Consider the following 19,004-nt stretch of genomic DNA (forward strand, 5'->3'; position numbering starts at 1 on the left):
CCCGCCCCACTTTGCCCTCACCGGCCGCTTCATTTACTTTCGTCTTCGTGACGCAACGCAAGAACGTTTTCCTATTGGCTCTGGCTTTTGTCAGTAAGGGCAGACTAGGCGGGGTTAAGGTGACGTGACCAATCGCTTTGCTGGGGGCTGCCTCCCACCCGGCAAGTTGCGGCGCGTTCCAGTAGAAATTGCAGCGAAGCTCGTTTTCTGAGCTGGGCCAGTCGCGAGCTGCGTGTTTCTCCCTCGACTCTCAGACGGTGACGCGCCGCAGAGGCTGCCACGGAGCCGTGGGGACTGTTGGTCTCTCCAGGCATGCGGGGTGCTGTCGCGGGGCTTTATTTGTATCTCCTTCACCAGACTTTTCGCTTAAAGGCTTGCAGGTGAGTAGTATCCTCCCTCTTAAGCCCATGTAGTCGCAAAGGAGGAGGAGGAGGCGGCAGTGCCAGGTCTGTCTTGGCTTGGCTTTCTTGGAGAGGCAGAATATTTTGCCCTTCCAACCTGAGGCTGCCAACTTCTGAAGGGCTCTACTCTTGGGTATGAAGGGAGGGGAGGAAAAGGTTTTGTGTGACTGAGCAGGAACACGAGCTGGGTCCAAGAAGTGCAGCACTCCGTGTCCGGTTAAGCAAAATAGCCAATTCTCTTGCTGGTCTTTGGTCCTGCGCCTGTTAAAGGCAGCAGGACATGCAGAAGTTTCGCAGGGGGGCTATTTTCTTAAGACGGAAAGACAGTATTAGGCCCCCGCAATAATTTGAGCGCGCTCTCTGCCATTAACGTGCACTAAGCAAATAGCACTGGCCAAGCAAGTCACGGGGATAAGAAGTCGTTGTTGTTGCTTAGTCGTTTAGTCGTGTCCGACTCTTCGTGACCCCATGGATCAGAGCACGCCAGGCACTCCTGCCCACTGCCTCCTGCAGCTTGGTCAAAAGAAGTCGTAGGGAAATGTTTCCACCGGTTTTAAGGTCTGCATGCAGGGCAGGTTAGGTATTTACAGTACAGTATTCCCAACACATGGTTTTATTTGTGTTTTTTTATATTTCAAATTGTCTTTTTAATATTTCAAATTGTCTTTTTAAATTGTCCAGTAGCACCTTATAGACCAACTAAGTTTGTTCTGGTATAAACTTTCGTGTGCATGCATACTTCTTCAGATACACTGAAGCAGAAGTCACCAGACCCTTATACAGTCATACCTCGGGTTACAGCCTTTTCAGGTTGTGGACCACCGAAACCCGATAGTACCGGAATGGGTTACTTCCGGGTTTCGGTGTTCGCAGAAGCGCCGAATCGCAACCCGTGCATGCGCAGACACCGGTTGCGAACATGCATCTCACACAGATCACGTTCGCAACCCGAGCATCCACTGTATATAGTGGGACGGTGGGGTGGGGTATTTCTCAGTAGAGTAGTAGGGGATGGGTGATTGGCTCAATGGGTATGGTAAACATGTTGGCGACTGCAATTAGTCCTACAGGAAAAAGCAAGGGATAGTATGCAGATGACCAAAAATAGCTTTAGCGTGTGTAATGAGACAAGAATCCAATATCTCTATTCAGACCAGGTCTCTCCGTAGTTTTCAGTTTGGTAATAAGTTGTAATTCAGCAACTTCTCTTTCAAGTCTATTTCTGAAATTCTTTTGTAATAAGACAGCTGCTTTGAGATCTTGTATTGGATGTCCTGGGAGATTGAAGTGGTGTCCTACTAGTTTCTCTGTCTTGTGATTGCTGATGTCAGTTTTTTGTTCATTTATCCTTTGGCATTGGGTTTGGCCTGTTTGTCCAATATAGAGAGTTGAAGGGATTGCTTCTAACATTTTGTATGCCATAAAATGCTAGCAGTAACACACTTGTGATGAAAGAGGTGTTTTCCTCCTCTCACAGCATCCCAGTTGCTAATAATTCAGTGGATGCAAGGGAATGAGCATGTGTCCCAAACTGCTCAATAACCATGCTTGTGTGAGCATTTACTTGTTTTATGTCATAGGAAAGGGCCTTAAATTTAAAACTTTATGCCCTGAATTGTGTTTAACTCCTGTCAGAACACGAGACTTTTAATCTCAGGGTCGTGGTTTCAAGCCCCAGGTTGGGTTAAAAGATTCCTGCATTGCAGGGGGTTGGACTAGATTACCCTTGGGATCCCTTCCAACTCCAGAATTCTGGGAAACTAATTGAGTTAAAAGTGAGAAAGAAGCAGAAATATGGACTTTGTAATATGGACTTAAATCAGTGTAAAAGACTGCTCTTCCCTTTTCCAGGGGTGCTGTTTCTACCCCAGAGATTGCGGTGAGTAATAGTGCAGAAAGTTGAGCAAAGTATTCTAGGGACTCGACCTACACTGAATTTGTTTTTGTAGGGAGGAGAAGCCAGAGTAAGTAGACTATTTTGAAAACATATGTAAAGATGTCACAGTAGTCATTCTTGAGTAATCCCTACAGCAGTACAGTTATACTGTATTTGCAGAAAGTCTATTTATTTGTCAGTATGTATCCCTGCTGTGCAGGCAGTCTATGGGGATTGGAATATGAACAGCCCTAAACTGTTCATAGTTAACATACACAAAAATGCATTTACCTTTCTGATTACTGTTGTGTTAAAAAAAAAATCAAAAACCAAGATTAGGATCTGAAAGCTGCTATAGGCATGGCCAGTGGATCTTTGTTGTTCAGATTATTTTTTTAAATAGTCAAAAGTTTGCTCTGTGTCCTGGCTATTTCATATTGGACACATGAAGCTAAGTCACATGTTTCTCAGGATAATTTCCAAAATAGAATGTAAGTTCTGTATAATCAGGCTAACCTGCCATTTGTCCAGGGAAGCAGCAACAATAGGAGCAAAATATGTAGAAGCATGTAGAATATGTGGTAGAGGTAACAACAAATCAAGACCACCAAAACCTGTACTACTGAAGTTTGTGCTGGCAAATAAACATGTTCCCTAATATTTTCTGTTGCAGAACGTTACCTGCTTCTGAGTGTTCCCAATACAACAGAGAGTACATTTTAAAGTATCTAAATCAGAGCTTTCCAAACAGTGTGTCACGACACGTTAGTGTGTCAGCTGCAGTGTGTAGGTGTGTCACATGAACACTCCCTGCGCTCCTCCTGGGGCTGCAAAGGGTTAGTTTAAGCTCTGGTTTGCTAGTAAAACTGAATTTCTGTGACGAGAAATGATGCATGTCCCAAAAGTGTGTCACCAACTTGAAAAGTTTGGAAAGCTCTGATCTAAATCCACACCCTTATATTGTAGCATTTTGTAGTTTAGTATGTGATATCCCATCAGACTAGCTTAACCTGCTGTGCTAGAACATGACACTTCACTTCATATTTAGCCTCTGAAATATTATCTGCCGCACTTGTATGCATGTCAGTAATTTTATTTATTACATTTATATCCTACTTTTCCTCAAAGAAGCTCAGGGCAGTACACGGGGGGCTCTCCCATTTTATCCTCTCAACAACACTATTGTGACAAAGAAAAAATGACTTGCCTGTGACCATCCAGAGAGCTTTAGGGTTAAGCATGGATTTGAACTCAGTATCTTTGCAGTCAAAAGTCCAATGTTATATAATAGACTGCATGAGCACTCTCATTGAGTTGCAGCCTTCCTGTACACAGTGGCACATTTAAGGGATCAAATCTTGGCTTGATAACACCTTTGTTTCTTCACAGGACAAGTAACCTACAGTTAACCATAGCTTCCAATTATGTCCAGATTTGAAACTGGTTAGCAGCTTCTAAACAAGTCAGGATATGGAAGCCAATGTCAAAAAATGGCATACAATCAAGCAAAAAAATGATAGTTTCTCGGTTCAAGTGTAATGAGAAGCTATGATTAAGTGAAGTTTCCTGAAGTGGGGGGAGCAGTGTGGCTACATGCAAGTGCCTGAAGCTCATGCATATCTCAGCTTCTGAAGCTGACATTTGGTTATCTGAATATACCCAATATATTCCAAAAATGCATTCTGCTGTTAAACAAATTTGTATACAGTGGTACCTCGGGTTACAGACGCTTCAGGTTACAGACTCCACTAACTCAGAAATAGTACCTGAGGTTAAGAACTTTGTTTCAGGGTGAGAACAGAAATCGTGCAGCGGGAGGCCCCATTAGCTAAAGTGGTACCTCAGGTTAAGAATAGTTTCAGGTTAAGAACTGACTTCCAGAACGAATTAAGTTCTTAACCCGAGGTACCACTGTACTTTGTGCAAACCTTTCAGATGGATTTTGGGCTTGCTTGGTTGCAGTTTTGCCACTTTCAACCTCAATTTCCAAGGACTGATACAAGAAAGGAAAATATGACTGGTGACACAAACTCTACCCCACTTGCTCCATGGCACATCATTATATTCAGAGTTACCATCACCTTGAGGAATTGGGTCTTGAATGTCTTCTAGTGTAGTTGCTTTTAGTTTTTTAGGTCTCCTTCAAAATTGAGAATGATAAAATTTCTTTCTCTTTTAGGCCATAAATGTTTGATGTGAAATAAAACCTTGGAGCAGCAGCATGGGAAGAAGACGAACAAAGGGGAAAAACATGCCACCAGATGACTCACCGGATATAGCAGGTATGCTTTGTAATTGTAATACTGTCAATCAGTTTCATAGCTCTGAGGAAGAAAGAGTTTATACTCTTATTTCCTTGGCAGAAATGTAATATCTCAAACGTGTTTGTCCTAGTGCAAATCAAATAATGTAGAGAACAACAGTATTTAAATTCATATTTAAGGGGCAATCCCATTATTTAATTTACAGTAGGCCTTGGACTTGCCGAAAGTTTGACTCCAGGGAAAGATTTGCCCTTCTCAGTGAAATTTATGGGTTAACATTTACGTTTGCCCAACTCCTGTTGACTTCATTGCCTAGTTTTATCTGAATTGGGACAAAACATCTGACAATTAGCTTGGAACCCTGATGCTCTATGATCATAGTCATGATGAGAAGATTAAACAGCAATGTAGCTTTATCCTCAGTATGAAATGGCATAATTCCTTTTCTTCTCCTGCCTGAACCTCCCTGTGTAAAAACAGGTTTGTTGTGCTTGTGATCCCATTATTTCCAATTCTTAAATAAATAATATCCATTTGTTCAGTTATTAAATCTCTTTTGATAGATAAATGACAAAAATAGGACATTGGAATGGGGCTTGGGAAAGGGCACAGCATTAAGACCATGTCAGAAAGAAGGCAGTGATACTGGGTTATATAAGTTCATGCAGTTAAAGGAAGACACCTGACTCTTTTAAAGAAAAAAAGTTTTAAGAACAAATAAAACAGGTCTTGCTCAGAGAGCTATAGAGCTTTCATTTTGTACAAAAATTCACAAGCTCTGCTAGAAGCTTTAGTAGAGCAGCACCAGCAACTATTACTTCTTCCCACAGTTCTTTGGCTATACAGTGGTACCTCGGGTTACATACACTTCAGGTTACAGACTCCGCTAACTCAGAAATAGTACCTCGGGTTAAGAACTTTGCTTCAGGATGAGAACAGAAATCACGCGGCGGCAGCGCAGCAGCAGCGGGAGGCCCCCATTAGCTAAATTGGTGCTTCAGGTTAAGAACAGTTTCAGGTTAAGAACGTACCTCCGGAACGAATTAAGTACATAACCAGAGGTACCACTGTATGCCTTAGGTTTTTGTTCATTTATCACACCAGTGTCTCACTGTGCACCCAGGAAGCTACTGTGGCAGATGTAGAATTGTATCATTTTTGTTCTCACAACAACTCTGTGAGGTAGGTTAGGTTGCAGGACAATAATTTGCCCAAAGCCACCAGGGGAGTTGCACTGTACAGCAGAGATTGGAGTATCTCTACCCCCACACCACATTCGTTCTAAATAATGTCCCTTTTAAATTTGCCTTGCCTTGTTGAAACTTCTCAATAGAACCTATATGCAAGCACCTTCGCAAAGGATTGGAACAAGGTGGCCTGAAAAAGGTGTTGCAGAATGTGGACTGGAGCTCCTGTCAGGATTGCCGAACATCAGACAGTGAGACCCGTGAGAAATCTGAAGAGAAAGCAGAAGATGGACCTACAATATGGTTATGCCTGAAATGTGGCCACACGGTATTTTTCCCCCTATAATATGCATACCAAGGGTGGGAAATGTATAATTGCTTTGTTTCATTAGCACTGAACAGTACTCCTTATAGTAGAACTATTCCTTATTGCAACTATTTGAAGGTTTCACTTTAAAAAGTTTAATTCAATAACTGTTGATTTGCAACCTTTATTGTATTTGCAACTGTTGCTATTCCAGGGCTGTGGCAGAAATTCTCAAGAAAAACATGCCATAAAGCATTTTGAAACACCAAGATCAGAACCTCATTGTTTGGTTCTCAGTTTGGACAACTGGAGTGTGTGGTGAGTTTGTCAATATTCCAGTTAGAAGGATACATGGGTTTTTCCCAAACATTATTGGAATTATTATGTAACTTTTTGTGCAGTGTACCTGACTTATTTTATTTACCATTTCTGTCATGCTTGGGCTGCATACTTAGTTTTCTCTCTTCTTCCTGTATGAGGGGTTCCTCTTACACCATCTTCCTATAGAAACCATTATGGAGCTCTTATTCTGAATATATGCCAGCACACATGGAGTGCAACATATAACAAAAAAGGGAATCGCTACCTAAATTCTTGTGTTGTCATACTAATTAAGGGCCTTGTAATTCATCCCAGACTACAAACATTCTTTCATATTTTCTGTGGCAGTAACATGGTTTATCATAAATGCTTTCTATTTTCTTGAGAGGCTCACCGCTATAGTGATTCTGAACCCTTCCCCATATTGTCATAGCGCTTGTGTTGTAAATTGTTTATAAATATCTGGCACACACACAAAAGCTTATACAGAAACTAAGGATTAAATAATACATGATAACTAGTAGCAATAATCAAGTACTAAGATTGTGTTAATCTTGTATTGATTTATTAGGAAACAAGAAGTCTGCGGCTCTGTGAGACTTCTAAGTGAACTTACTAGAATTTGCTGCTAATATAGATTTGATTCCTTGATTTATACAATATATCAAGTTTAGTCTTAAAATTGCTGTATTTGTCTACTTTGCAAAATTGTTTGTCATAGACAACAGCTTCTGAGAACTTAATAGCTGGACATTTTGTAGTAAAGAACTGCAAAATTCTAGCTGATTATATATATATATATATATATATATATATATATATAGGATCTGATAACCACGTTCATATCATATGTGAATACAAATTTAGTTTGAAATGTATCTACATCATGATATGCACTTTCTTTTGAAGCCAGCTGCACTGGGCTTCTGGGTGGTTTTTTTATTAATCTCCTTTTCTCCTTTTTGTGGATGCAGGTGCTATTTGTGTGACAACGATGTGCCATACAATAGTAATGGTCAATTGGGCCAGCTTGTGGATTATGTTAGAAAACAAGCACATGTAAACATGCAGAATACAGGTAAGTTCTGACATCATTGGGACGTGCCTACTGATTTAGAAATTGATGGGTTTTTTGTTCACTGTCACCTTCCAGACTAGAATGTACTAGAAATGTCAATTTACTTTTGTTATGTGTAGCAATGAATAGACCTTAGGAGGTCTAGCTTTTCTCTGAGTAGTATTAGTAATTGCTGCATCCTAACATCTCTCGGTTTATTGCATTTTGAAACACAAAATGAATTGTTTTTATTTCAGCATCAAAAGAAGAAGAAAACAAGCCATTGGAAAACAAAAAAATAAAGGACCACCGAAATGAGGAAGAGAGAGAGAAAAAAGAGATATTGATGAAGGACAACAAACTTCATTTAAATGGCAATGCAGAAGTGACAGTGAAGGGCCTCAGTAACCTGGGGAACACCTGTTTCTTTAATGCAGTTCTGCAGGTATGGTGGAGATTCCTAGCAACTCCTAGACTCCTGATCTCCCCCCACCCTCATTTGTGCTGAAGTAGCAACAGGAGCTTCATTGCTTACCAGTTCTGTTTCTTGACAAATATCAAGTTGCAAGCTCTTATCTTTTAAATCCCTGTATACCCAGTATTATGAAATGTATTATCCTGAATGCATTTGTCTGATTGCTGGGGAACAAAACCTCTTAGGGTAGGCTTTGTCCTGAATGCTAATAGCGTGAGGTGGAGAAGTGGGAAAATTTTTGTGGGAAAATGATTGTCATTTTTCTTGCTGACAATCTTGTTCGCTGCCTTTATTTGAATAAATTGTGGTCTCAAAAGGATTTTGAACATAAGGAAATGTTTCTAGGTATGACAGTGAGTTCCCAAATGTCTTAATCATTGACTCTAAAAAAAATTTCCTGCAGAACTTATCACAAACACCAGTTCTGAGAGAGCTGCTAAAGGAGGTTAAAATGCCGGACTTGGCAGTTACACTTGAACCACCAGAATTCTCAATAACGGTATGTTAGCTGTTGTTTTATGGTGTGTTGAAATTTTTAAGAGGTGGATTTAAGCAAGCTTTACCAAAAAGCCTGTGTCTGGAGGTTCTTTGATCAGTCTGGCATTTTGGCGACTGATTTTGACGCCGTGGCCTGCTTCAGATACAATGGCTTAGTGCTATATGAATAAGCCCCAGGCTCATTTACTACCTCATCCTGCTCCTGTGTTATAATGTCGAAGATATCAGAAGCTTTCATTTCAGTTTCTAGCTAACCACAGTTGAGCATCATGTCCAAGCCTGAACAGATGTGTTTAGCCTTAATTAGTTTCAGAAAACAAACCCATGATAGCTCCTTTTCAACCCCTTGACCCATGTCCCAGGCATTTTCTTTCCTCATGGTTCCCTGACCCTCATGACTAGCTGTGTGAAGGAAAGGGGCAGAAATTCCCATTGTGTGACAATTCTTTTGCAAGTGCTGCACTGGATACAGGCTACAAAATTTACAAAAATACACATTTTGTTGAGGGCAGTCCAGATGTTTTTCTATATCGCTTCAAATGAATGAATGGCAAATTACTTGTTAAAATGTATGTAATACAAATGCTCTCTTTGTGTGGTGTTCAGGAACCCATGATAGTTACACTTGATCAGCCAAGACCTCTTACACTAGCCATGTGTCAGTTTCTGACAGAAATGCAAGAGACTAAAAAAGGAACTGTGACCCCCAAAGAACTCTTCTCTCAGATCTGTAAAAAGTGAGTATCTGCCTGAGTTGTAATGTTAATATTGAAAAAGCTTACATAAAACAGTGAATTGCATATATTGGTTGGTCTATAGAGCAATTTGATTGGGTTAAGGCATTTTAGGTTGTATTTCTTCCTGTACATCATGAGATGTTAGCATTGTCTTATAAATACTTGAAGCTGAAAACAGGCTTCATGTCCACATGTCTCAGTTTCAGTCCTGATTAGTTTATGCCACAGTGACCAATAAAAGGCCTACAGATTATGGTTTGCTGGGAATGAAACAAATCACAACCCCAGGTTTGGACATAACCCCAAGCCAGGGATCATGGCTTGTTCCCCCACCCATGATTGGGAGGCGCAAAGCAACCAAGATCAGCACATTCATGGTAAGCCATTACCAAGGCTAGTGGTATCGATTTCTAATTAGACATGCAAAGGATTGTGCTGTACATTTATTTAAGAAACAACATGTTTGATCTTTATGATGACTGCCAAAATTATGTAAAACAATAAAATGAAACAAGGAAGTTTCTTTTTTATAACTTCCTAGAATAATGTAAAAAACAAAAGGAGAGCTGTTAAGTGATGTGAGCCTTTGTTTTTCCCTACCAAGTTATTTTCCCACTTTTAAATGTTTATATGTCCTTACTGTAATATTTTGAATTTAAATCTTTATCCTTTATGTTGTTATTTTTAACAGAGCTATACGATTTAAAGGTTATCAACAGCAAGACAGCCAGGAACTGCTTCGCTATTTATTAGATGGCATGCGGACAGAAGAAATCCAAGTAAGTATCTAGTACAGAATGTCTGCAGCCTGGAACTCCCTGTCCTCTTAGTGCACAAAGAGCATTGTGGAGAATGGTGGGGCAGAACAAAGGTCAAGTGGGTTGATCAGCCCCACTGCACCATCCACTGCTGCTTGCTGGGAAAGGTGTCTATGCTTAATTCTGAGTAAATATGCATGAAATTGGGCTGTCACAGAATCAAAAATGTGAAAAAATATGTGTATATTAATTATAATGGAGAGTATTTATTTCCTGACACCTTTCAGTATTGGCAAATGTGCCCATAGGCCCCAAACGCTTGGAAACCCCTGCTTTATAATGCAGGAATATGTAGAGTAGCTATCTGTTTTTACTGTTAAGGTGGTGATTAAACTTGATGTTTAGTAGAATGAACAACAAAAATGTTTAGCTTTGTTACAATTTACAATTCTATTTATTTCTAGCGTATTTCTGCTGGAATTTTTAAGGCACTGAATAATTCTACTGATAAAGAAAATGAAGAACTAAAAAAGAAGATCAAAGGTAACAGCTTCTATCAGTTGGGCATTGTTTCTATATTAATTTTGGTATCCAAAGAGTTGCATATGAAACATGTGCTCATTTCTGCCCTGTCACAACCACAAAAAAAGGCTGCTGAGGATTCTCCAGAAAAGGATGTGATATGGGCCAGGGGAAATTATTGGGGAAATTAATTTTCTTCCTGCCTTATGTGCATGCAGAGGTGCTTTTCACTCACACCAGATCCTTGCTGATAAATAAATAACTGAAAGTTGCATCAAAATTGCTTGGCAGTCGATAGCACTTTCAAAAGTGGGTTGTGATATGGGGAAGTAGGGCTGTTTCATGTGTTTAATAATTCCAGTGGACATGAGCAAATGCTTTGCATCTTTTTCAATTCCAACCCATCTATTCACTGGAGAAAGAAAAACAATAATTAATATATACCGTATTTTTCGCCCTATAGGACGCACCGCCCCATAGGACACACCTAGTTTTTTTTGGGGGGGGGGAATCAAGGAAAAAAAATTTATTTCCTCCCCAGGTTTGCGCAGCCATCCCCAAGCTAGAAGAGGGAGACGGAGCGCTCCGTCTCCCTCTTCTGCCTTCAGGGACACCCTCTCTAGCCTCTGTGGGGCACCGACCCCTCTCACTCTCCAGGCTTCAGCGAAAGCCTGCATTCGCCCCATAGGACGCACACACATTTCCCCTTCATTTTTGGAGGGGGGGAAGTGCGAAAAATACGGTAGAATGTTCACCGTACCATTGGAAACTATTATTCAACTCCATTTCACTTCTCCTTTCCTAAGGAGCTATAATGTCTTAATGATTCTCATTGGTTGGGAGTGGGGGTATCATCTTGTTCAACTCACTGTAGCTCTTCATACAATAACATCCTCAGATCAAGATAAAGTTTTAATGCTTTCTCTTAATATTTCAGAGTATGAAAAGGGAAAGGTGACACAGAGCTTTGTGGACCGTATTTTTGGTGGAGAATTAACAAGCACAATCATGTGTGAGGAGTGCCAAACTGTAAGTGGCTTTCCTTTTTGATAAAACCTAAATAGCTTATAAATTTGGTGACAAGCAGAATGACACAAGGGCTCTCTTTGCTGTTGCTGACTTGAGATTTCTATAATGACCTACATCCCAGACACTACCTTTGATGGGGGAATGAAGTGTGCATGAGTATGTCCTATAGTTCCAGAAGTGTTCTTGCAGAACTGGAAATCTTATAAGCTGGAGTAGCTGCTGTATAAGATTTCCAGTCACCTATTGGCTTTTACTTGTAATTCCAAAAAATGTTGGTATTTACATTCAGGTGAAAGAATAGAGCGATAATAGCAGCCCAATCTGCTTTTGTATCTTGCTTTCCTACTTTCAAGAATGGGACGTCTTATCCTTCTTTGGCACCAAATCTTAGATTTGAGCACTCTCTCTCACTCACAGTTCTGGGATCCCCCACCCCTTGAAGCTGGGGATTATTTTTCAATAAACGTATTTTCACATAACTGAAGATATAATGGTTGTTTTTAAACTCAGGCGATTTTTCTAATACTATGATAAAACGTGTATTTCAGATTTCATTAGTGCACGAGTCATTCCTTGATTTGTCACTCCCTGTCTTAAATGAGGTAAGATCAGATTGCTTTTTTTTTTTAGGCTGTTGTGCTCATGGAATGACTTTGTTTGTGCATCAGAACTTCTCTTCCCTCTGTTTTCCCCTACATGCCTCCCACAACTCCCCCAGCCCTCCAGAGCAGATGGTGGGGGGTTCAGCGAGAGGAGAGGGAGGAGAACTTCAATTGTGCAAACAGAAGTCATTCTACAGTTGGTATCCTTGTGCTCACAGAAGAGCTTTTGATCTAGTAGACGTCTTTGTTAAAAGAAGAGGAAGGGAAGCAATTTTTGCCAATTCCTCCTCCAGCCCCAAGAATCCCCTGAAAATCATTTCCAAAAAGCAGAAGACCCACCAGAACAGCATGGAAGATAGCATGTTGTTGTTGTTTAGTCATTTAGTCATGTCCGACTCTTCGTGACCCCATGGACCAGAGCACGCCAGGCACTCCTGTCTTCCACTGCCTCCCGCAGTTTGGTCAGACTCTTGTTTATAGCTTCGAGAACACCGTCCAACCATCTCGTCCTCTGTCGTCCCCTTCTCCTTGTGCCCTCCATCTTTCCCAACATCAGGGTCTTTTCCAGGGAGTCTTCTCTTCTCATGAGGTGGCCAAAGTATTGGAGTCTCAGCTTCAGGATCTGTCCTTCCAGTGAGCACTCAGGGCTGATTTCCTGAAGAATGGATACGTTTGATCTTCTTGCAGTCCAGGGGAAGATAGCATAGGATTGCAGAAGAGAGAATAATATGAAATTGATTTCCATCTTCTGTCAGTAGCAGAGGCATCCACTGAATGAAAGTTCTGCATATATGAGGAGAGGGGTTGCTGATTCCCCCTACCCATCAGCATAGGTACCGTGTACCTCAAGGGACATGCTTCGAGAAAGTCTTCAAATTTTTTAGAACATTTTTTAGGGGGGGTGGGACAGTGAAGCTTGCAGTAAGAGTATTTCCAAAATCAGGCATGCAGCTGTACAAATTTATATGTGTACTACCATTTATTACATTTTATGGGTGCTTGCTCTCAAGCCCATCACTTATATGGGGTTCCTAAAAAGCTAATGGAGTAAACCATTCCTCCCTGCTAAAACAGCAGGGACGAGGATCCTTTACCCCTCAAGAAATTGTCCAACTCCCATAAGCCCAGCTGGTGGTCAGAAATGTAGTCCAGCAACATTGGCAGCAGTGCTTGGCATGCTGGTTTCTCCTGCCTTCATCAGTGAGATAGTATATAAAGGAAAGCCCTACCCCTTGTTCTTAAATTTGAATGTGGTGAGGAACATTCAAAGAAAACCCCACTTTCCAACAAACTGTTGTGAACAATAGAAATATCCAGCTGAATATTCCCTTCCCCCCCATCCTGTTTTCCTTTGTTCATTTGATGTGCCAGTATCAACCCAAATATTGGAGTTGACGTCCCACCATGTCTCTGAACTGTTTATCGCTTTCTTTTTAAGGGTGGCAAGAAAAAACCCAATAATAATAATAATGTTAGAAAGATGCAAGAAAAAGAGATTGAAGATGATGAAGACAACACAGGAAATGATTGTTATTTGAAGGAGAAAGAGGAGACTCCTGGTACAAGTAAGCATCTCCTGAAAAAGGCAAAGAAAATGGCCAAAAAGCAATCAAAGGTTAGTAGAGTATCAAAGTAGAAAGCAGTTCTGTACACTTACCTCTTAAATACGGATGGTTGAAGAGTTGCTACTAGTACTGCACTGAGCATTGTAGGGTTTTGGTAGGGGTGTTAAGAAAGGGCCCCCCCTTCTCCTACTCTTGTGCAGTTGCTTACTCCTGTTTTACACAGCCTTTGTTTTTCTCCCATCTCCCGCTGTTTGCGCATCTGTTTAACTTGTAAGGACTTCGTCACTGCAGAATCACATGACAATCGCGGATCACCTAACAAACATATTATGCTGCAATGTAGCCATATAACTGATAGTGAACACAGGCCTCTTACTGCTCTTATTCTGAATAGAATAGAAGGTATGCATCCCTGTTGCCCAGACATTAAGGCCAGTGCTCTATCTTGACAGACTGCACTGGCTGTTTCATTGCTCATCTGGATTCATTTTCACCTCAGTCCAGTTTTTAAAGTTGAGCATATGTGACTAAATGCATATATTTGTACTGCATTACTTTCCGATAGGCATCCCCATCCACATTCTGTCTCTGCTAACCAACTATTGAGAGAGCATTGGCATTATTCTAGCCAACATGGCAAATTGTCAAGGAGATTGCTAATTTGTAAAATGGTGGAATGTGTGCTTTTAAAACAGCAGTGAGGACCACCCTTGTTCAGCTTCCATTAGCCTTGGCCAGAATGGCCAGTGATGAAGGATGATGGGGGGGGGGGTAGCCAAGCATTAGTAGAGCCACAGGTTCCCATCCCTGTCTTAGGTGCTTCCTTCCCACAAATTGTTGTAAATCCCTTATTTTTACCTGTTGTTTTAAGTTCCTTTGGCTGAACTACCGAACTATTTCATCTACACCAGATTATGGTTTGGCCTTAGGTTTGAAGACAGCCTTACTGCTTACAGCTCGTAAGAGCATCTATATGTAAATTAACTTGGAAGCTCAGTTTATACCAAACTTAAATGCCGTATCATTTTATATATCTCTATGCAGCACAAATTAGGATAATTGTCCTTTTGGTACCCTTAATTTCTTGTATTTCCTTTGACAGAACCAACGCCGCCAGCAAAAAATGCAAGAAAAGGTAATCCCACTAACAGATATCTGTGCCACTGAAAAAATGGAAGGTGATCATGACTGCAGCAGTGAAACTGTAGGAAATGATTCTGAGGGTACCAGCCTAAAACAAGACGAGGAGTCATGTAACCCATGTGAAGAGCAGTGCATGGATCAGAAAGAGAGTATGAATGAGCAAGAGGGAACAACTGAAGTACAGAATGAAAATACAGAAAGTTCTGACCAAGAGGCAAACAATGAAGCCACAATGGCTGTTACCACAGAAGGCTTGGTTTCTGCTGTACAGTGTATTAATAAACGTGACAATCTGCCTGCCAAACACGATAGTCTTGATGAAGATGAGGATATTACCAATGGCTTTAACAAATTATCCTTGAATGAAGAGCCTAGCGACGATTCAGAAAGCTTGAGTGATCTTCACGATTCTGAGACAAAAATGTATGAAGTAGTAAATGAGGATCCAGAAACAGCATTTTGTACCCTTGCAAACAGAGAAGCTATGAACACAGAAGAAGGTTCAGTGCTTCATTGCTTGTATCAGTTCACTCATAATGAGAAACTTTGTGAGAACAATAAACTGCTGTGTGATGTATGCACACAGAGGCAAGTTTGTGGATCAAAGACCTCTGGAAAAAGTATGCTCTTAAATATTTTCTTACCATGTCAGCCTAGCATATATGACTTCACAGGGAGCAGGGAGGGAAGTTGGAAGTGCATGTATAGCTGTTATAAAGGCATAGACAACTGCATGTAGTAGTGTCCTAAGTAATCCTAGAGAATTGGAGGTAGTCGTTTAGAGTGAGTATACAATTTGGCTGAAGTTGTATTTTTGAAAACTAATCACATAGTGACAAAACTGAATGGGAGTAGCAGCTTTGATATTTGTTTATTCAAAAACAGTTGTTTTCCAGATGTTTTGGACCACAGTTCCCAAGCTTCCAGCTTGGACTGATGGGAGCTGTAGTCAAAAACATCTTCAAGGTACAAAGTTGGTAAAGGCTGATATACATTAATTTGTTTGTATTTTGAGTGTTACAAATTTATAAAGGTTATTGTGAAAAGCTCTGTTAAGCATGAGCTCAGAATCGGAGTACAGTGGTGCCCCGCAAGACGAACGCCTTGCAAGATGGAAAACCCGCTAGACGAAAGGGTTTTCCGTTTTGGAGGCGCTTCGCAAAACGAATTTCCCTATGGGCTTGCTTCGCAAGACGAAATGCCTTGCGAGTTCCTGTGGTTTTTTCCCCCTCCCCCCCCCTTTTCCTAAGCCGCTAAACCGCTTATCAGCTGATCCGCTGATAAGCCGCTTATCAGCTGATCCGCTAAAAGCCGCTAAACCGCTAATAGCGCTAATCCGCTAAGCTGTCAATGGGCTTGCTTCGCAAGACGAAAAAACCGCTATACGAAGAGCCTCACGGAACGGATTAATTTCGTCTTGCGAGGCACCACTGTAGCATAAATTGAGCTCTTTTCAGTCAAAGCAGTCAAAGTTTTAGCATGCCTGAAGTCTCAAATTATGTGATCCGTTATATTGCATTAGAACAATTCCATGACGGCATTCTTTAAAATCTAATAAATCATTTTTTTTCTTTTGTTCTGCAGATGTCAAGAAACATGTATACACTAATGCCAAAAAACAAATGCTTATTTCTCTCGCTCCTCCAATTCTAACGCTTCATTTAAAAAGATTTCAACAGGTATAAATGTTTCTGTAAAATAAGTTTTAAGTCCTTGCCTTCATCACTGTAAGCAGCATTGCTAACAGGAAAATGCTCGAGAGAGAAACTGGGAAAATTCTTATTGCCATATTACAAGTATATTTGAGCTATAAAAGAAATAATTTAAATTTATAAGAATTCTTGTCTTGAAGATCAGAAGCTTTGTTCTTAAATCACTAGATTGTGTCATTTTTATGCATTTTATTTGCCACTGTCTCTGCTATCCTTCTAGACTGGATATAATCTCCAAAAAGTGAACAAGCACATAAAATTTCCTGAAGTAATGGACTTGGCTCCTTTCTGCTCAGTTAAGTGCAAGGTAAGCAAAGAGAAAGTCTATTTAAATTTCCACCATTTTTCTCATGCAGAAGAACAGCTTTAAAAAGTCAGCCACACAAGTTTAACTTGTGTACATAAAATCTTGTGTGTATCCAGTAAAGAGATGCTTACTATGTGTGTGTATTCAAAACCTGATAGCAGCCTGTGCTTTTCATATATCTGATCCTACCTTTCTACAGAACTTTCTCCCTCCTTCCAATCCCAAATATCCATTTGTTTCTTGAAGCATCGCAGTGGAAACAGCCATCGTCTCAAACTCAGTACATCAAAGACCCAACCTCTTTCCTCTGAAACCCACCCCTCATAATTTCTGGCTTCTGCCTTCCCTTGAGTGCCCCAGTGTGGCCTTAAAGTAAGCAGCCTAATGTGATGAGGGTGATTGGTTTGGAATAACCATATTTCTCTTCTAGCCATCATGCTGTCCGGGGAAATGCTGTCTCTTTTTTTTCTAGATCTGACTCATTTAATTGTGAGCTCTATGAAAACAAGTTATTCTAGTTCCCCCATATACTAGATAGCCCATAGACACTGCTTTTGGGGTAAGATGATCCCCTGGTATTCCCTCAGTCCTGGACCACCAGGCTTCTATCAGCACCTAAAATAAACACTTTGCCCTGTTCAAATACATGCTACTGAACATTCTTGGGGCTCACCCACACCACTTTCTGTTTTTGATAGCCAGGTTGCTCACTGGGGAAAGATGGGTCTGAGCACAAAACATGTCATGGCCTAACTGTACTGGCTACCAATTCGTTTCTGGGCCTAATTCAAATTGCTGGTTTTAACCTATGAAGTCTTAAGGAGCTCAGGGCTGTACTACATCAGACTGCCTCTCCCCACATGAACCAACCTGAGCCCTACGCTCTCACCTGAGGTTCTTTTCTCTGTGGGTGATAACACATGAATGGGCTTTTGCAGTGGTGCCCCCTTTGCCCAAGGAGGTATGCTTAGCATCATCACACTTTTTTTAGATGCCAGGCAAAAATATGGGTTATTCACCTAGGCCTTTGATTGTAATTTTAGTGGGGTGGGATCTATTTAGATATGATTTGTGTATTTGGGGCTGTTTTATCCTCTAATTTTTAGTCTCATTCTTAGCCAAATTGTTTTATTATTCACCTTTTTCTATGTTTTTGTTTGAAATGCTCCTTTTATTAATAGATAAATGCTGTCCCTTATAGTGTTTCCTGTTTATTAGCTGAGCTTGGTTATAATGAAAAGATAATTGTATACTAGTGCGGAAGAACGACCAAATGTTACGATTTTTGTGATGCATTATAAAATCAACCTTCTTGAAGTATTTTGGATACCTTGTTTTCACAGAATGTTGTAGAGGGCAGTTCAAGAGTATTGTACTCTTTGTATGGTATTGTTGAACATAGTGGCACTATGAGATCTGGTCACTATACTGCCTATGTGAAGACGAGAGCTACTAACAACCAACTTTCTGATCTTGTCCTCCATGGCAAGATTGGACAACGTAAGTTGCACCAGTGTTTTTACCCTAGATGACCAATGTAAAATTACTTTCTTGCCAAATTACTGGAATTTAATGACACACACCTTTTTTTTTTCTGTTCAGCTTCAGAGACTGAATCATCCAAAGGACAATGGTTTCATGTTAGTGATACACATGTGCAAGCAGTGCCTCTAGCCAAAGTGCTGAATTCACAAGCATATCTTCTATTCTATGAAAGACTACTGTAAATGAGCCATTTTCTTTTACAGCTGATTTGAAACCAAGGAAAGTTGCACCAAAAAAAAAAAAAGCTATCATGTTCAATTAACTTAATATTCCATGTTCAATTAACCTGATACTCAATCTACACTGGTTTTGTCTTACCCACATCTGAACAGAACTTACATGCTTTTAAATAAAAAATAAATGTTTTATCTAACATGAATTTAAATGACATTTTTACCTCTTTTACGAACATTCTAGTGCTACATGGATGCAGAAGTAGGGCTCTTGTTCTCTTAAAAGTAGGCACAACTTTTTGCCGAAGGCCACATGTAACTAAGGCTATTAATACACATGCACCCATTTACTTCCCAACAGCAACAGAGAAGTGTTGGAAGCAGTGGAAGGAGGAATCGGGAGCAGTGGAAGTTAAAAGGTGTCCCTGTACTAGGTGTAGGAACACGTTTTTTGCCTACCTGTGCCTTAAAGGCTTAGACCGCAATACAGAGCTACAGATGTCTTCTAATGCAACTTGGGAATGT

At 40.5% G+C, this 19,004-nt stretch overlaps 1 protein-coding gene across 2 annotated transcripts; it reads left to right on the top strand.

Annotated features, from left to right (window-relative positions):
• Positions 1–205: 205 nt before the first annotated feature.
• Positions 206–18,679, top strand: USP16 (ubiquitin specific peptidase 16). Of its 2 annotated transcripts, none has more exons than XM_079972040.1 (18): positions 206–380; positions 4,457–4,559; positions 5,875–6,056; positions 6,250–6,353; positions 7,331–7,434; positions 7,671–7,858; positions 8,292–8,387; positions 8,993–9,123; positions 9,815–9,902; positions 10,346–10,424; positions 11,341–11,432; positions 11,981–12,034; positions 13,473–13,649; positions 14,702–15,362; positions 16,327–16,421; positions 16,675–16,761; positions 18,105–18,261; positions 18,364–18,679. In XM_079972040.1, the coding sequence occupies exons 2-18, from the start codon at positions 4,499–4,501 to the stop codon at positions 18,486–18,488; spliced, it is 2,481 nt and encodes an 826-aa protein (XP_079828166.1). In that variant the 5' UTR covers positions 206–380; positions 4,457–4,498; the 3' UTR covers positions 18,489–18,679. The 2 variants fall into 2 exon arrangements, with proteins under 2 accessions (XP_079828166.1, XP_079828167.1); XM_079972041.1 differs by lacking the exon at positions 206–380 and adding an exon at positions 2,247–2,365.
• The last annotated feature ends 325 nt before the right edge of the window (positions 18,680–19,004 follow it).

This window comes from Podarcis cretensis, assembly GCF_951804945.1.
Source record: "Podarcis cretensis genome assembly, chromosome: 4".
NCBI lineage: Eukaryota > Metazoa > Chordata > Lepidosauria > Squamata > Lacertidae > Podarcis > Podarcis cretensis.